Source organism: Centruroides sculpturatus, unplaced genomic scaffold (genome assembly GCF_000671375.1).
Source record: "Centruroides sculpturatus isolate CEXI.00-Female unplaced genomic scaffold, Cexi_2.0 scaffold360, whole genome shotgun sequence".
NCBI lineage: Eukaryota > Metazoa > Arthropoda > Arachnida > Scorpiones > Buthidae > Centruroides > Centruroides sculpturatus.
In genome coordinates this window covers 535,683-552,428 of record NW_019384584.1, presented here as the reverse complement: position 1 = coordinate 552,428, position 16,746 = coordinate 535,683, and the positions used below count along the sequence as shown (strand labels likewise).

At 29.4% G+C, this 16,746-nt stretch overlaps 1 protein-coding gene across 7 annotated transcripts in view; it reads right to left on the bottom strand.

The window, feature by feature from the left end:
- The window catches only part of LOC111624537, a 33,496-nt gene extending 23,669 nt beyond the window's left edge, over nt 1-9,827 (bottom strand). For all 7 annotated transcript variants that reach the window (XR_002756591.1, XR_002756592.1, XR_002756593.1 and 4 more), the window contains exons 1-5: nt 9,486-9,827; nt 7,288-7,479; nt 1,308-1,400; nt 1,007-1,229; nt 771-913 (exon numbers count right to left, since the gene is read on the bottom strand). Coding sequence is in view for 4 of the 7 variants with exons in the window: in XM_023367410.1 (XP_023223178.1) it covers nt 771-913; nt 1,007-1,229; nt 1,308-1,400; nt 7,288-7,479; nt 9,486-9,755 (921 nt within the window). In the remaining 3 variants the exon portion in view is untranslated. The remainder of the gene's footprint in view (nt 1-770; nt 914-1,006; nt 1,230-1,307; nt 1,401-7,287; nt 7,480-9,485) is intronic.
- Between the last annotated feature and the right edge of the window lie 6,919 nt (nt 9,828-16,746).

Below are 16,746 nucleotides of genomic sequence, written 5' to 3'. Positions count from 1 at the left end.
TAAACAACGGTAAAAAAACTCATATAATTACGTAAAACGTCATCGGGCAGCCGAACTACTTTCTGCCGTCCAGCGCCACGTTACGGACAGTTTAGGCAGATAAATTGAGTTTAGTATCGTCTGTACGTATAATTATATATAAATTATATATAAATTAGGTACTGTATATATAATTATATATTAACTTAATTTATTGTAACTTTATTATAATTAAATATATATTTTTCGCCGTCTAGCGTCACGCTACGGCGAGTTAGGCGACCTATCGTCTGTCCAGTACTGTAATTTTATACATTTCTTGTGAAAGAAACATTTCTTATTTAACGGCCATAAAAATTATTTATATTAAGGATGTCTCCAAAGGTCAACGAAGTTTTCGCAGAAAAATAATATCAGAAATCGCGGCCGCGGTTTGATGCGCTGTTCCGCGACGAAACCAAGCTTTAGCAACGGGCGTAGTCGAACGGTACACACTCGGTAAGCAATCCTACAATTTTTTGTTTATAACGTAGTTTATACGGATTATTTTCAAAAAAATATACGTATTTTGGAAATGTTGAGTCAGATTAGTCTAGAATCGATTAATTTTATGGAAGAAAACCTTTCAAACAGCCATAGTCCGTAAACTTCACACGTGTCAGGCTGTGATTGGCTGTGATTCCTACAAAATTGATTCATAAAGAACGGAACATATCTACCGTCTTATAGGGGGATCGACTGTATATATTTTTAATCAGAAAAAGTTATTTTAAAAATGAAGTATTACATACCAATTTATATTCATTCATTTTAACACAGACATTGAACTTTTCTTCTTTCAAAACATTTAAAACTGTTTCTTCTAATAATATTGGATTAAGCAAATAAAGTTTACCAAGAGTTATAGTACTCATATTATTTTTGACAGATAATTCTGTTATAAAGAAAAAATTATTTTAGTTTCAAATATTGAAGTTGCTTTTAATAGTAAAATTTTAGTCCCATAAACAGTTGAAAATATTCTTACCTTTAAAAATATATTTACCAATATAATGAACTGTTTCTTCTATATTTGGTTGCTTCAAATTAATTGCATAAATAATGGAAATTATGGATTCTATAAAATCAGTTGATAACTTTAAAGGCATTTTAATCATAATATTACTCATAGAACATAATATCTGAATAACTTCTGATGGTAACTTCTGTATTTTATCATTACATACATTCTTAGATATATTCAAGACAAGCTAAAATAAATATAAAAACTACATTATATTATGCACTGCTTTTTAGAAAATGAATGTAAATTCTTAAAGCAATTATACTTTAGTGATTGCAACTTGTAAAGTTAAAGGATGAATATAATTCTTCTCTTTCAGAACTGTCAATGGGAAGCAAAAAAGTTTCTTTAACTGGGTCTGAAAAAATTATATACAATAAGCACGGATAAATAGAATAATGAAAATAAAATGTTAAAATGTTAACATTTTAACATTTTATTTCCACCATATCTCCTATTCAAATAAAATCTTTCCTCTGCTTCATAATGATTTTAGATAGTTATTTAATTGAAAAGAGAAAATATATTAAAAATCCAAACTTGCTAAAACAGTTTGGATATGTCATATTTATTCTGGCTAAAACATTTTTCAAGAGAGCAACATCTCATCAAATTCCAAATTGTAAATAGTATTTGAACAAAAATAATTCAAAAGGTTTGTGTTCAAATTCCATTTACAAGTTGGATCTTATCTTATTATCTCAAAAAACATTTTCCTGAATATATAAGATTCCTTAAATCATTTTAACAGGTTTGAATCCTTACTTGCTTAATTGTGGAGTTGCTAAAGTTTAGATACTAAATTTTTAATTAATGTTTTCAAGTATAGAATTTAAAAATTTTTGAGAAGCATTACTTTAATAATTCTAATTGTCATCAAAACTTCTATGACGATCAAAAATCTACAGTTCAAAGCAATTTTTTTTTTAGCATAATCTAATATTCATGCTTTTTCTATCAATAATTTATTTTAATTTAACAGAAATAATAAAGCAGACAAATTTTTCTGAGTCCATTCCAGTCACTTATTTAGTCTAGTTATCTTTGGAGATTAAAGCATTAAAAAACATACAAATTTACTACATTATAAAATAAGTTGAAATCATATGTTTTAAATACAAAATTGTAATCAAAACAGTCTTCTGAGCCACTGCAACTAACTTTGACATTGTTTCTGTATTTTTTCTAGACTTCAAATAAATGGAAACTGCAATGAAACAATAAGTGGGGATACAATTCCAAAAATATAGTATGTTATTTTTAAATCCAGATGAAGTATTCTTCTGCTAATGTTTTTCAGTAAATTTTACAATATAGTAAATAAATTAATGGAATCATTATAGAATGTCCTGAGCAAATGTCCATTTAATGAGAATTAGTACAATGTCCATTAGAGAATGAAAGAGAGAGGGGGCAGATTTCTTAAAAATATAAAAACTTCTCAAAATTTTTAAGCTGGAAAATATAATAATATTTAATATGTGCAGTAAATTAGTACAAAACATATTATAGATATTAATTTCATTTATATTTTTAAATGCTGTTTTACCAATTGTATATCAATATACTTGTTTGATTACTATAATGAATTTAGAAATTTCTATCATGATTGAATGCATTAAACAATCTAATTGTAAAATGTCAATTGAAGATATATACAGGTGTTTCTTACTTCAATTACTCATTATGGTAAAAATATAAAATTACAATACAATAAAGCAGCTTGTAGCAGGTAAAATAATCCACACAAAATATTAAATTCTATTTTATAAAATTACCAAATTGAATTGTTTTGTTTAGCTTAAATTTTAGCACATAGAATACAAGGTCTGTTCAAAAAGTATCGGACCTTTGGTCGGCAAAAATAAATTTATTGACTTTGAGGAACAAAACCCTAATCCCCTTCAAAGTAGTCTCCTTGGTAATGTATACACTTCTCCCAGCGTTTCTGCCATTGCTGGAAACACTGCTGGAACGCATCTTTTGGAATGGTTATCAGCCGGTCCGTCGCATTTCGCACGATGTCTTCTCTCGACTAAATTTGGGTTCCTTTTAGCGGCATTTTCAGCTTGAGAAATAGCCAAAGGTCACACGGAGCCATGTGGAGAGAGTACGGAGCGTGACGAACCACAGGAGTATTGTGTTTGGCGACGAAAGCCCGAATCAGATGCGCAGAATGGGCGGATGCGTTATCACGATGGAGCTGCCAAGTTTTGATCGACCACAGATCCCATCGTTTGCATCGCACTGTATCGGAAAGACGACGAAGGACCTCCTGGTAGTACTCCTTTGGGATGGTTTGGCCTTGTGGTGCGTACTCACGACACACCACCCCACGAGAGTCGAAAAAACTGTCAACATGACCTTTGATATTGCTGCGGACCTGCCGCGCTTTTTTTGGCCTCGAGGATCGTCCCCGAAAGCCTGCTGAATCTTGCGAATGGTTTACACTCGGGTATCGCCAAGGTTTTTGGCAAAATTTGATGTAATATCGCTGCTCACGTTGTTCAGTCATTTTCCAGCTTAGTGAAATCCGACGAGAGCGCACTACATGACCTCACTCATACGCCGATTGCCAACGACTGACGCTTTCTGCAGGCGGGAAAAAATTCAGGGCTGTGCATGACTGTCCCCTCCACAACTCCACCGAAGGAGGCCTCTCTCGCATCATTGGTTTACGCGGAAAAAAATAAGGTCCGATACTTTTTGAACAGACCTTGTACATTTATCCAATTTACAGAGTTCTCTAGACTAATGTAAAAGGAATGATCCCATTGGTAACATATGCAAAAAACTTGATAATTAGTTTAACTATCAAATGAATAACTGGATTCTTTATCAGCTAAAGTAAATAATTAATTAGCTTTAAGTAACCTGATAAAGAATCCAACTGTTCATTTGATATTTAAATTCAGCCTGTTAAATCTGGAATCTGTAAATAGAAACTCAATAAATCAAGAAGTTAGTAAATATCATTTTTAAATTTCTAATGATCTTTTAAAAAACTTTTTGTTTAAAATATAAAATAAGAAATAGGAATATTAAAACTTTTACAAATTACTTTTATTTGGTATTCATTATATTTGTAATTCAAATATTTCAAATTAATGTGTGCTCTATTTCTTGCACTCCACTGTTATTTAGTTCAAATACATTATTTCAAATGTATATGTTTGTATATTAATATTATACTGATTTTCATTACTATGGAGACCTGATCTGTGTACGATTGAAAGAACTTATCACATAAAATTATATATTCTACTAGTTCAAGGATGAATATATATAGTATAATTCATTAACTAGTTTATGTCAGCTGAATTTTCTAAAATAAAATTTTAATATTAATATAAAAAGTTAAAATTCATAATAATTATTTCACAAATGTTTATTACTTGTTATATTATTTTCAAAGGATTTTTAAATTAAAAGAAACCAATTACTTATTGTGACATCATCACAATGCTGGGCAATTTTTAACTATATATTAATTTTTTTTAAATAAAATACAATAGATGACTTTAGGTCCAGATTTGAAGTTCATACATAATTAATGGAGTCCTCTGTAACCTAAGTTTTCCTTATCTGGCCTCAATTTCCATTCTTGAGATTAAGGAAGGATGGATAGATGACAGTGGGAATGATGGAATGAATATTTTCCAGTAGCCCATCAGGGAAATAATTATTTCAAATTATTGGAAGTAAACTTGTTTTATATGAAAAAATTTTATAATAGTAGAAACAAAGCATTTCATATGACCACTTATCATTATTTTTTAATTAATTTGCTAATTGAGGTATCAAATTTATTTCCAAAAATTAAATTATTATAGCCTGATGTAATCTAACAACATTTGGTGTTAAACTAAAATAATGGGCTATTTATATTTGTTTTAAATATATTGGTTATTGTTATCGCTCTTAACAAGTGCTTTAAATATCATCTAAAACCTGATAGTTATGTATTAATATAGTAGTAGTAATATAGTCCAGCAATCATTTGACTTTAGTGCTTTAAATGTTAAACATTTTAATCATTACTTACAATATACAGTGGACTCTGTAAAATGCACTCTCTTATAATGTGAATTCATTTAATGTGACAGAAAAATTGTGGCTTATACTCATACAAAATTCTAATTTTGTCATCCAGATGTATGATTTCTTCTTCAACTTCTAGCTCTAGATTTAAACTTACATAAAATTGTCCGATAATGTATGTCTCGATAACACAATTTCCTATAACATGAAACGTATCCCCCCCATGTTGTACAGGACTCCACTGTAATAGTTTCAATTCTTGGCATGTTTTACTTCATTTATATATTGTATAAATTACTATTAATTAATAATTATAATTAAAAAATATTTATTAAAGTTTTATTAATTGTTTTAACATATCCCTTTAATGTCAGAGTCAATTAACCAGAACTTCACTAACTGAAGTTTTATTTACTTAACTTGCTTAATGTTATAAGTCAAAACATTATTGTCTTCATTGAAGTAAGTCCTAAACTGATTAAAATATATGAATTTCATTGTATTTAAATTAAAATATTAAAATAGAATAATTTTATTTTTCTATATTTTTATATTTATCAGCTTAATTTTTTTAAATGCATTTTAAAAAAAATTGAGTAAAAGTACCTTCTTTATATATTCAGAGATTATCTTAAACTTAAAATTTTTTTTTGTTTTTTTGAGGAATGCCTAACTATTATTTTGAAGTTAGCATTATTATTATACGTTATTTGATATGATATTGCAGTTACTCAATTTTAAGGCATTTTTACTTTTCCAAAGTAAAATTGTGTCTCAGAACCAATGACGTCAAACTTCGAAACAACAATCAAAAGTCATCACAAGTAGACCAATTAGTAATAATAGATATTTTAAATGTACTGCTCAATGTTCACATCAATTCAAGTGAACTTTGTTAGTAATAAGCATTTAATTTAAATTCCTTTTTAACATTTAAAGCACATTTCAAGATGACTTTATAATGCAGCATTAAAAGTAAAGTTATTTTATTTATAAAAAAGCATGAAAATAAAGTTCCTCAACATTATCTGTTTCATAACATTTGTATTGTCTTTCTAAGTTGTCATTACTTAGCAAACATTTAATAAAACTGATTATTGAAAAAATTTTCCCACCATAAAGTATCTTAAAATCAAGAAAATTCAGTTAGTTTTGTAAGAACAGCAGTTATTTATTTTTTATTTTAGCTTTATATTTTCTTCAAAAATCACAACCATTCATAGAAATATAAAGAAATTAGTTCATTATTTAGTAGTATATTGTATATTATAATGGAATAAAAAAACAGTTACAGTGTTTTAAACAATGAAATGAAAATGATACTTTTCTGCTTCATCACTGAATTGCAAGAAAGTGGCACAAAAAAAGCTACAAACTGAATCATATAATGAACTAAATGACGTTTGGTTAAAATGTGTAAACACTTTTAAAGTATCAATTAAAAAAAGGACAAAATGTGAGAGTCAAAATAAAATTAAAAGATAAATAACAGTACCTAATAGAAAAAAAACAAAGATTCTTATAACATATTACAAAAACATCAAAAAAATATAATAAACTATTTAATTAAAAGAATTTCAATGATCATATTTAGAATTTAAAATTTTTTAAATGAGATATACAGTAGAATTTACTTATTTTAATCACTTTGAAATTTGCCTGTATTGATCATAACTGATAACATTAAATGAGATTAAGTTAGTAAATAAGACTACAATTAGTGGAAATTCTGATTTTATGACTGTGACATTAAAAAGACATACATTTTATAACTATTTCAGCATAAATTATTATTATTATTATTTAATAATAATAATTAATCCAGTTTGTCCAAAATTTTTTTTTACTAACACTTCTAACAGCATCTAGCAAATAACTGAAATTCCACCAATTTAAACTACTGAACTAGAAGTAATAAACAATTACAACTTAAAAGTCTAGTTAATATTCATAATGAATATGTATTATCAGTCACATGTTACGACTGATAAAAAAAAAGTTTAAAAAAATGCCTATTTACCTAAAGATAATGATAATTATAACTAAAATTATTATTACAATAAAAGTTTCTATAAGTATATTTTAATCATATATTTCTTAACACGCTAATTCAGATAACTGATGATAATATCTACAAATAAAGCAAGCAATTCTATTATCAATTACACATTTAAGAAATTTTTTAAATTAATTGCAATACTTACAACAGACCATGCTTTACTTTTTTCTTGAAATTTCAAACTATCTAACTTTTCAGATTTATGTAATCTCAATAAAAATTCCAGCAACACTAGTAGTTTCTCCTTTTCCATTAATCCAATATATGGTTGAGATGTTAAACTTGCTATCATCTGAGTATCATTTGACTGCAGCTGATTAAACTGTCCTGACAAGCACTAAATGAATAAATAAATAGTATTTTAATTATCTTAAATACAATAATTAATTTTAAAAACATCAATTAAATAACACACAACACATAATAAAACAAGTAAAAAACTAATATATAATATATATTATATATATTAATAATATATATAAACTATTATAATATATATATAATAATATATATATATACAACAGAATTTTTATAACATGATTTGTACAGTGTAAATTTATCCTGTATCTCAATTTCCAGTATAATGATACAAATTTATTTCATAGAATTAATTCCATCTCTTTTTGTGTAAGATAAATTTGTACAATATATACACTCTCCTTTATAGTAATTTCCAATCAGAATTCTTGTAAAATGCTTTCATAACTTCAACTTGTATATGAACATTTAACAATATAGTAGTTCATATACATGTATATATATATAAACAATGCTTCAAAAAGCAGTTATTTTTATAAATTTAACTTCCTTTGAAAAATTTTAAATAATAATTCATTATTTAATTGTCAAATTTGTTACAAGTTGCTAAGTTTAGCTGGCTTAGTCAAGACTATTAGTTTATTTCATAACGATTGGCATTTTGAATCAGTTATCCAGTAAGTTTTTTCACTTTTGATGCTGATAAAAATAACTTAAATTACAATATTAAACAATTTATTTTATTCTTAGTTAAAAATAAGATAATTATAATAAAAGCTTCACTATCTAGCAACTAAATAAAAAATACTGATGCCAACACATTTCCAACTGATATCACTTAAATTCTAAATGATGAAAGTATTTCTGAATTAATTCATAATTTTATAAAATATTCAGAATGAATAAATCAGAATGATGTTTATGAAACTTCCTATTTTATTATAGGAAGTTTCATAAACATCTTTTAAGGTACAAATGCAGCTTTGAATGAGGCAGTTAGGACATTATTAGCATTGTGGATATGCCTTTCAAGTAATGTGAGAAAATATAAATATCCTCATGCTTTTGCTTCAAACTACCATATATAGAAAAGTTAAAACTTCACATCAGGTGGGCCCCAATTTTTAACCACTTCCAACAATCGACCATAAAATCCGTGCATAATTAGTTAATCCGAGCAGGTTTAGCCAAGTCATCTTCACGCGAAGTATCGCAAGACAACCCCCATTCTCAATGACACGAGAGAATAACATGTCACCTCACTTGCGGCAACAGGAAAAATTATTACACAACACCCTTCTAGTAGTCGACTGCATAGCGAGACATCGTCGGGTCTTTAGAAGATAACAAAGGCTCTTCATTTCAGGCGTACACTTTCTACAGAATGCCTTTTATCAAGCCTGCTTATCCTTTCACGGTCACCACATTCGTCGGGCTTTCAGCAAAGGAAAACCCAGCCATCAACTGCCACAAACAATCGTGTGACCCACCTTTCGAACAGCTGTGATTATTTTTTTATATAACGTAAACAAAGGTCTAATTAAAAAAAAATGTCTTTTTCCCTTGACAACTATAGAACAAACTTTATTTTCATATACAAATTTTGCTTTTTGCATTACCACACATTGTAATAAAAAATATCAAAGATCAAAACAGCTTTACTTTCCATCCTATATCCTTACAAATGATGAGAAATTAACTAAAATAGAGTCGATCCCCCTATAACACTGTTGATTATTCCGTTTTATATAAATTCCATGTTGTACGAGTCACTTAGATTTTACAAATACTTGTGCCGGGCTGTGAACGGCTCACATATTTGTAAAATCTAAGTGACTCGTACAACATGGAATTTATATAAAACGGAATAATCAACAGTGTTATAGGGGGTCGACTGTATCCCTTATCAAAAGAGAAATTGTATGTACAAATCACCTTATTGTATATAGATAAAACACCAAAAATATGCTCAATATTTTTCTATACATTCTTAAATAAGATAAAGAGACATAAAAAGCCAACATAAAATTTAAATTAATAAAACAGTTATTATTATTGAGTGAATGAACGAAAACATTTGCTTACCAAATTTTCTATACTTGTCAAATCGACTGGGCATTTACTTATAGCATTAATATCACTTATAAACGTTTCTTCATCCGATACCTTCGAATCAAGCATGCAAAGCATGGAAGCATGCTCTGTGCAAATACATTTACACGTGTGATTAGATACGTTTACATGTGCAATATGATGGCACGTGCAAATACGTTTGCACGTGCCATCATATTTAATTTCTTCGTCCTCCAAATGTCTTTTCAACCCTCCCGACGACGTGCTCGGCTTACATTCCATCACGTTTAACTCATAATTAGCTAAAAATACACTTCGTATTTCTCCATCCTCTCAGTATCACTTCCCTCCATATTTACTCGTAATCCGCCCTCTAGCGAGTGGATCGATAATTAAAAAAATTAAATACGAAAATTTTGCCTTCGAATGTTAATTTCATAAATTTAAATCGGATCATATCCATTTACAGAATAATAATTTTCATTTCGTTTATCGATAATTTGCTGGCTTACGGAAAATTTCGTCTGTCACGTGACGCGCACTCCCGTATTTAAATACCGTATTTTAAAAGTTTTTTTTTTCCGGCTGTTTATAAGCGACGATTCGAAAGGAGGGAAAAAAATAAACGAACGAAAATTGCGTATCAATTTCCAAAAAGAGTAAGTTAGTAAGAAGAAGAAGATTTCGACATTGGATAAAGTTTGAATCTGTCAAGCATCTAGAAACGTAATCTGCAAATAATATACCTAAAAAGAGAAGCTAAAAACTTCTCTTACCTCAAAAAGGGATGAAACCTGTGCCAAGGGGTTCGATACCATACGGTGGCGCACAATAGAGTAATCAATTGGCCATCAATCAATTGATTCTCACACTAGATCTCCCCCTCACTTTCCGCTCTGTTTATACTTTGTAGATGTAGTTATTTCGTTTCAATACTTCCCGTTCTTTGCTAATCGTTACATTACAAATTGATGAATAAATTCCCCCTCCTGTTTATACAGCTATATATATTTTCTCTTTATTTCTTCACCATTTTTCTAAAAAAAAAAAAAAAATACTTTATTTCATTTGTTTTAAAGTCAGTAAAGTGAGTACAGGTTTGTTTTAAAACCTTATAAACTGAATTAATTACAATCGTTTAACTAAAATTTTAAAAATAAATAATTTAAAAACGCTTTTATTCTAGTATAGTTTAAATTTTTACTTCATTTTGACGTCACTCCCGTGTTTTTTTATAATTGGAAAGTACGTAATGACGTCAAATTGACGTAATATTTTCGGGTTGTATTCGAAGTAACAACGCTAACGTATAGAAATGTAAAGTTTTCAAGTTAAAAAGTAAAGATTATTTTAAAAAAGATAATAGAATACAAATATTTATTATTATTTTCTTGAGGTACACCTATGTCACCAAACTAAGCAAGAGTATTTTGATGATGAGTTTTCGCTTCTTTCAATTTTTCTTCTTTTCAAGTAAATTTCACTGTTAGTTGAATTTGAAAAAGATTCTATTTTTTGTAGATCTTTTTTCTTTTTCTTTTTTTTTTTAAATTATCTCTCCTGTCCGTTGAAATGATCCTCCTAAATCGATAAGTAAAATATACTTCAATTTTTTATCTTTTCTCAGCTGATATTCCGTCCGATTGGTCTCGATGTGTGGCGCCTCTAGTGGTCATTGTTCGAAACACTATTCTGTGCCGGGTGTGATAGAGCCATCCAAACGAGGATTTTTTTTTCTTCTTTTTCTTATTCTTTTCTTTAAAATTACACTACCGCATTTTTTGCTTCGTCGATGTCTTATGTTATCTTCTGTCATTCGAGTCGGCAATCTCCCATTATGTTCTAATCTCGCCAGTTTTGTGCTTTAAACCAAACAGCTTTCGCCACTTTTAAGATGAATGACAATTCGTCAAATATTTCAACGTTTTCCACTGGAAAAGAACTACCTTTAATAAGAATTAAACTTATCTTTGTGTCACGCGACTAGATTCCTCCATACTTCCGCAATTTAATTTAATAAAAATGGCGAAAATTATATTAGTAAAAATTTCATTTTCTTTAAAAAAAATAAAATTAGTGAAAAAAAAATTTTGTTAAAACTGTTTAGATATGAAAAACAAACGCAAAAGTAGAATAAATATAATTTTTTAATGTCAGAAACTTTCCGCTACATCCTCAAAAGAGGAGATTACCTTGGCCATTAATTGTTCAATTCCATTTCCTGGTTCCGGATTTCCGAGCTGGAGAAAAAATCAAATTAGAAAAAAATCCGATGAATATAAAGTGAGTGATGAATATAGAGTGTGACGGAATGGTAACATCATTTCTGGATGAAGAGCCGTAAACGGAAACTTGCAGATATACCAAGACAATTGTAACCGCCCATAGCGAAAAAAACCTGAAACGGAAACCGAAAACGCGCTTGTATGAAATAAAGGATAGATGAGGGGTAAAAAAGGAGTGGAAAAGGGAAGGAAAAAAAAAATAGCGTAACGATCGAAGAGTAGAAAGAAAACCGAGTCGAGCTCATTTTCCGGGTTTTTCTGCGCCGTTTTCAGATACATTTCAGGTATATCGGAATTTCCGCCAACAAAACAACTTTAACAGTGGCTCTCATAGAGGAGCCGATCTAGAATCGTCTGTCATTAGCAACAACGGAAACCAGAAAAAGAAGAAGCGGGAAAAAAGACAGAAAGAGGCATGCAAACGAGATCCCCCCTTCATCCTCCCCATCTAATACACATAAAACGGACTCCCCCAAGCTCTCTATATAGCCAAGATACGACCTTTTTACAATCATTTCTTCCCCCCCTCTGTCGACTGCTGCAAAAACCCGTCGACTTTTTCACTCCCTAATCAACGTTCATCTTCGCAGTGCCGGATGCATCTCATTCGTGTTATCTCTCACAAGTGCGAGTTAGACTGAAGGAAAAGACTCTAATGAACCGTGAGCTCGTAATCTCGATGCTGGCAGCCTAAATGAAACAATGTATAAAGATCCAAGCCGCAGCCAAGCCCAGTGTAAGGTTTATCTTTCCGCCGAACGGGGGGAGAGTATTTACGCGTAATTTACTCTGAAAGTGTCTCGTCCCCCGTTCTCCGTAGCAGTGTGACCCCCTTCGTCCCCCTCGGACGGTAAGACAATGAAACTTATTGATTGTGACACCGGCCTCGCTCCACACGACAATTAGAGGAGTTATAATCTAAGTTTCGCTGCACAGTCGGAGCGGGATGCCCGTTTTACACGGGAGCAACCTTGGCAACACTGCGCGTGGCCAACTTTCTCGGAGTGCACGATTTTCGCAACTATCTATCTTTTTTAAATATTTGAACTTATTCGACTGGAAGGGAGATATACAAAAAGTGATTTTTTTTTCTTTGCTCTGATGTAGATTCTCGACCCCTTCTTGGATATTTTTATCTGGTTTCAATGGTCTTTTGTCCCTCCCCGCAACAACTATATCTACAATTCGTTCTTCTCTTTCAGGCTCTATCGCTTGGAGTAGATTTGGGAGAAACCCCTGATTCCATTAGTCAAATCTAAATGTCTCTAGGGGCGATCGGTTTTAAATGCAGTTGAATTCATCCGAAGAATAAAAATATCTCTTTCAATATTTGTATATAAAGAAAGTCGACTTTTTCATATTCATATTCGTGTTATACCCCTTAATATGGGAACTTATCATCTTAATAATAGCCCTTATGGGTATTTGCATATCTCGACTGATACTCGAACAAGTCTATCATTTATCTAAGTGATAAAAAAAGAAGAAGAAGAAGAAGCGAAATTAGTCACTCTTCTCACTCTTTCATTACCTTAAAATTTTAAATTATATTTATCTGGAGTACGCTTAAGACAATTTTAAATTGACGTTTTAAAACTAGTAAATTGGCCTAATTAATTTTTAATTATAGAAAATTTGAGTTGAATTATGATAAAACTTGACTTTAAAAAAACGTTTAAAGTGTGAAAAGATGTTTAAATATCTTCCATGTGCGTTGGACTCTTAATGTAGTGTCTTCTAATACAGTTGATCCTTGTTATCTTTACGTATATAGTGAATTCTTAATAAAGTTAATGATTATCTCAGTCCATTGAGTGTTCACTGTATAAAATTTACGTGTAATAAATACATATCTTATATAATATTTTCACGTACTTTATCCTCGACATATGGAAACTCTCATTCCACATGCTCTGAACTTGCATAAGTGACAAAATTGGAAATTTATCTCTTCTTCCAACCTCTATAAGCAGTCAAATTAAACAAATAGAGCACTTAGCAGTACAAATATAATTTTTTTATCACATATAATTGGTAAATTAATATAAAATATTCTATACATATCACTTAAAAATTAATTTTAAAAATCTCTTATAGTTTTTTTTATATTTTATTATTTAAAAACACTTAAATACGATTATATTTTAATTTTATTTTTCTAATTTAATTAATTAAATAATTTATAATGATTATAATTTATATAAATTTCTACATTAATTTATATTTTGTATAACAGATGGCAGCACAGGATTTGATTTCGATTTTATCGCACGCTCTCGATGTTTTTATCTTTTTATATATTTTAAAAATGTTAACATATGTAAAAGAGTAATTAATATTTAAATAAGCTGTTTAAAATTTATTTTATTAATTATAATTTTTAATTTAATTTCCGATAGTTAAAATTAATTAAATATTTAGAAGTTGAAATAATTTTTTTTTAAATTAAAAAAGAAAAAAATAAATAAAAAATATCCGATTTTCGAAAATTTACGTCATCGTTATTAAACCAATAAGATTAGAGCGTGTATGAATGACCAATGAGAGGACGTATAAATGATTAAACAAATTTATTGGACCAATCTGTAATCCGATTAACAAAATTAAAAAAAAATTCGAATCGATGATTGGTTGCTTAATTTAATTTTTTTANAATTGTGTGGCACCATCTGTTATGAGATCATATTTTTAAAAAAATATATTATTAAATTAAATTAAAATTATTACTTTTATATACCAAAATTATTTAAAAATAAATGGAAATTTTAAATATAATTTAATCTTATATAAATTTTTAAGAAATGAAATAAAATAGAAAATTTTAAGAGCTTCAATTGAAAGTAATAAATTAAACGTCGAAGCTAATTAATGCAAATTTAATCAGATTTAATTATGAAATGACTGATTGTGCAAAGGAAATCAAAAAAGCCGGTCACTGTAATTGTCATGAGAAGGTAGAACATGTGTTATTTCATTAAAGCGAAACGTTTGTTGCCAACAGCCAAGGATTTATTATGCTCTAAAGGGAACTTAGCTATAGAGCAGCGTTTCTCAAACTTTTTTGATTGCGGGTTCCCTATGAAACCAATATTGTATGTCACGCACCACACACATCATATGAAAACAGGAAAATAAATGACCTTAAGTTAAATAATTGACATGTTTGTCCTTTTTATTGAAAAATCAAGCAAAGGTTTATAGGCTACGCTACCGGCCAATCAAAATATTTCTTTAGTGGTGTTACTTATTTAACTATACTAGACACAGACCGGTGTTATAGCTTCGTGAGGACCGGGTAAATTTGAATTGTAGGAGGTGCTCATGTACTGTACAGTGTTGACTACAGACGTTTTTCTTCGGGAGAATTTTTTGGGAAAATATTTTATGGGTCAAAAAAAGTAATTGTCTTGGGCCCCTGGACAATTGCCCCAGTTATTTTTATAAGCAGGGTCTTCGAAAGAGGGGGGAATAAATGGTCTTTGTACCGACAGTTCTCCATTTTCTCGGGAGTCCTGGTGTAAGGTTACGCGTCTCACTTCGACGATTGTAATTTGTGGAACTTTTTACTCGATTCCGGGGGAAAGTGTCGCTTTGTCCCCCCCTCTGCGCCCATGTATACTGTGTAAAATCTCTAAATATTTTCATAAATGTTACTTATCTCTTCTGAACTTTGACAGGAATGAAGCGTTTCGAAATTCTTTTCAAAATTTGAAAAACAAGTTTACTTAATTTGCGAACATCTCACTGAATACGATATTCCCAATATAAAATTTTTGTAAATATTCTAATATTTTTAAAAATATTCTCATTCTTTCACGAAATATATTCACGCTTTCTCATGCCTGAGTAATGATATCCTGTTTGATCAATTACTTTCTATCATATAAGCATGATTTTATTTAATTATAATTAATTTCACTGCATAAATACGTGAAAAAATACGATTTTAAATATTTCATTAAGTGTTTGGTGAATTAGAAGTTGTACTACTGAAGACGAAGATGAAGATGAAGATGCAGGATGCTGCATTTAATACTGAAACATGTGCATTAAGACGTATCTTTTCTCGAATATTTAACTAATTAACTAATTTCCTTATACAGAAATTTTAAAATATTTGAATTTCCTTACAAACGATAACACTTTACCATCCATAAAGTTTAAGTTAAATAATTAAAGCTTACATTCAGGCCTAGTTAGAGACGTTTATCCAGGTTCCAGACATAGAGAAACCCCCAAATTTAATATTTTTATGCAAAAAAGAGTAACAAAATTAATGTTTATATTTTATTAATAATGAAAGCTATAAGTATGTTATAGTTTCTGAATTTATTTTCTCTTATAAAATGAATACGACTTTTAAAACGGATACCAGGACCTCGGTTTTCGGGTTAGCTTAAAGAAATGAAGCGTGACGGCGGTAAAACTTTCTGTAATAATTATAAAATACAATTAAAATTGTTTATTTCATTACACGAATTAAAAATCGCCCCCCGAGATGTTCTCCTGGATCTATTTCTGATCTCTCTCAGGCCTTGTTCGCATTATTATTATCACGAGTTTCTAGCAGGATAGGTGCAAGTATATAATAATATACTCTTATTTATAAGAATTGTAATTAATTTATGACGTATAAATGCTAAAGTACTCATTATTGTGATATATACATGAAGATACGCTTAGATATTTAAGCTAAAAGAGTAGCGAGTTTACGAAATTAAAGAGTAAATACCAAGAATTGAATACAGATATTAACTTCATAATTATATTAAACTTAAATCATCTGCTAAATACAATTTTATTTGCAGAAATTATTCATTAAATATCATACTTATTATTAGGTATAACAGTTTTTTTCTTCTATAGTATTAATGAAAGAATCCTTTTTAAAGTGTCTTGCAGAAGGCCTGTAAAAATTTTGTTATGCCACTGATGCGAATGTAAATTAAATACAAAAAAAAAACATTATCTTTAAATACCTTGTTAAA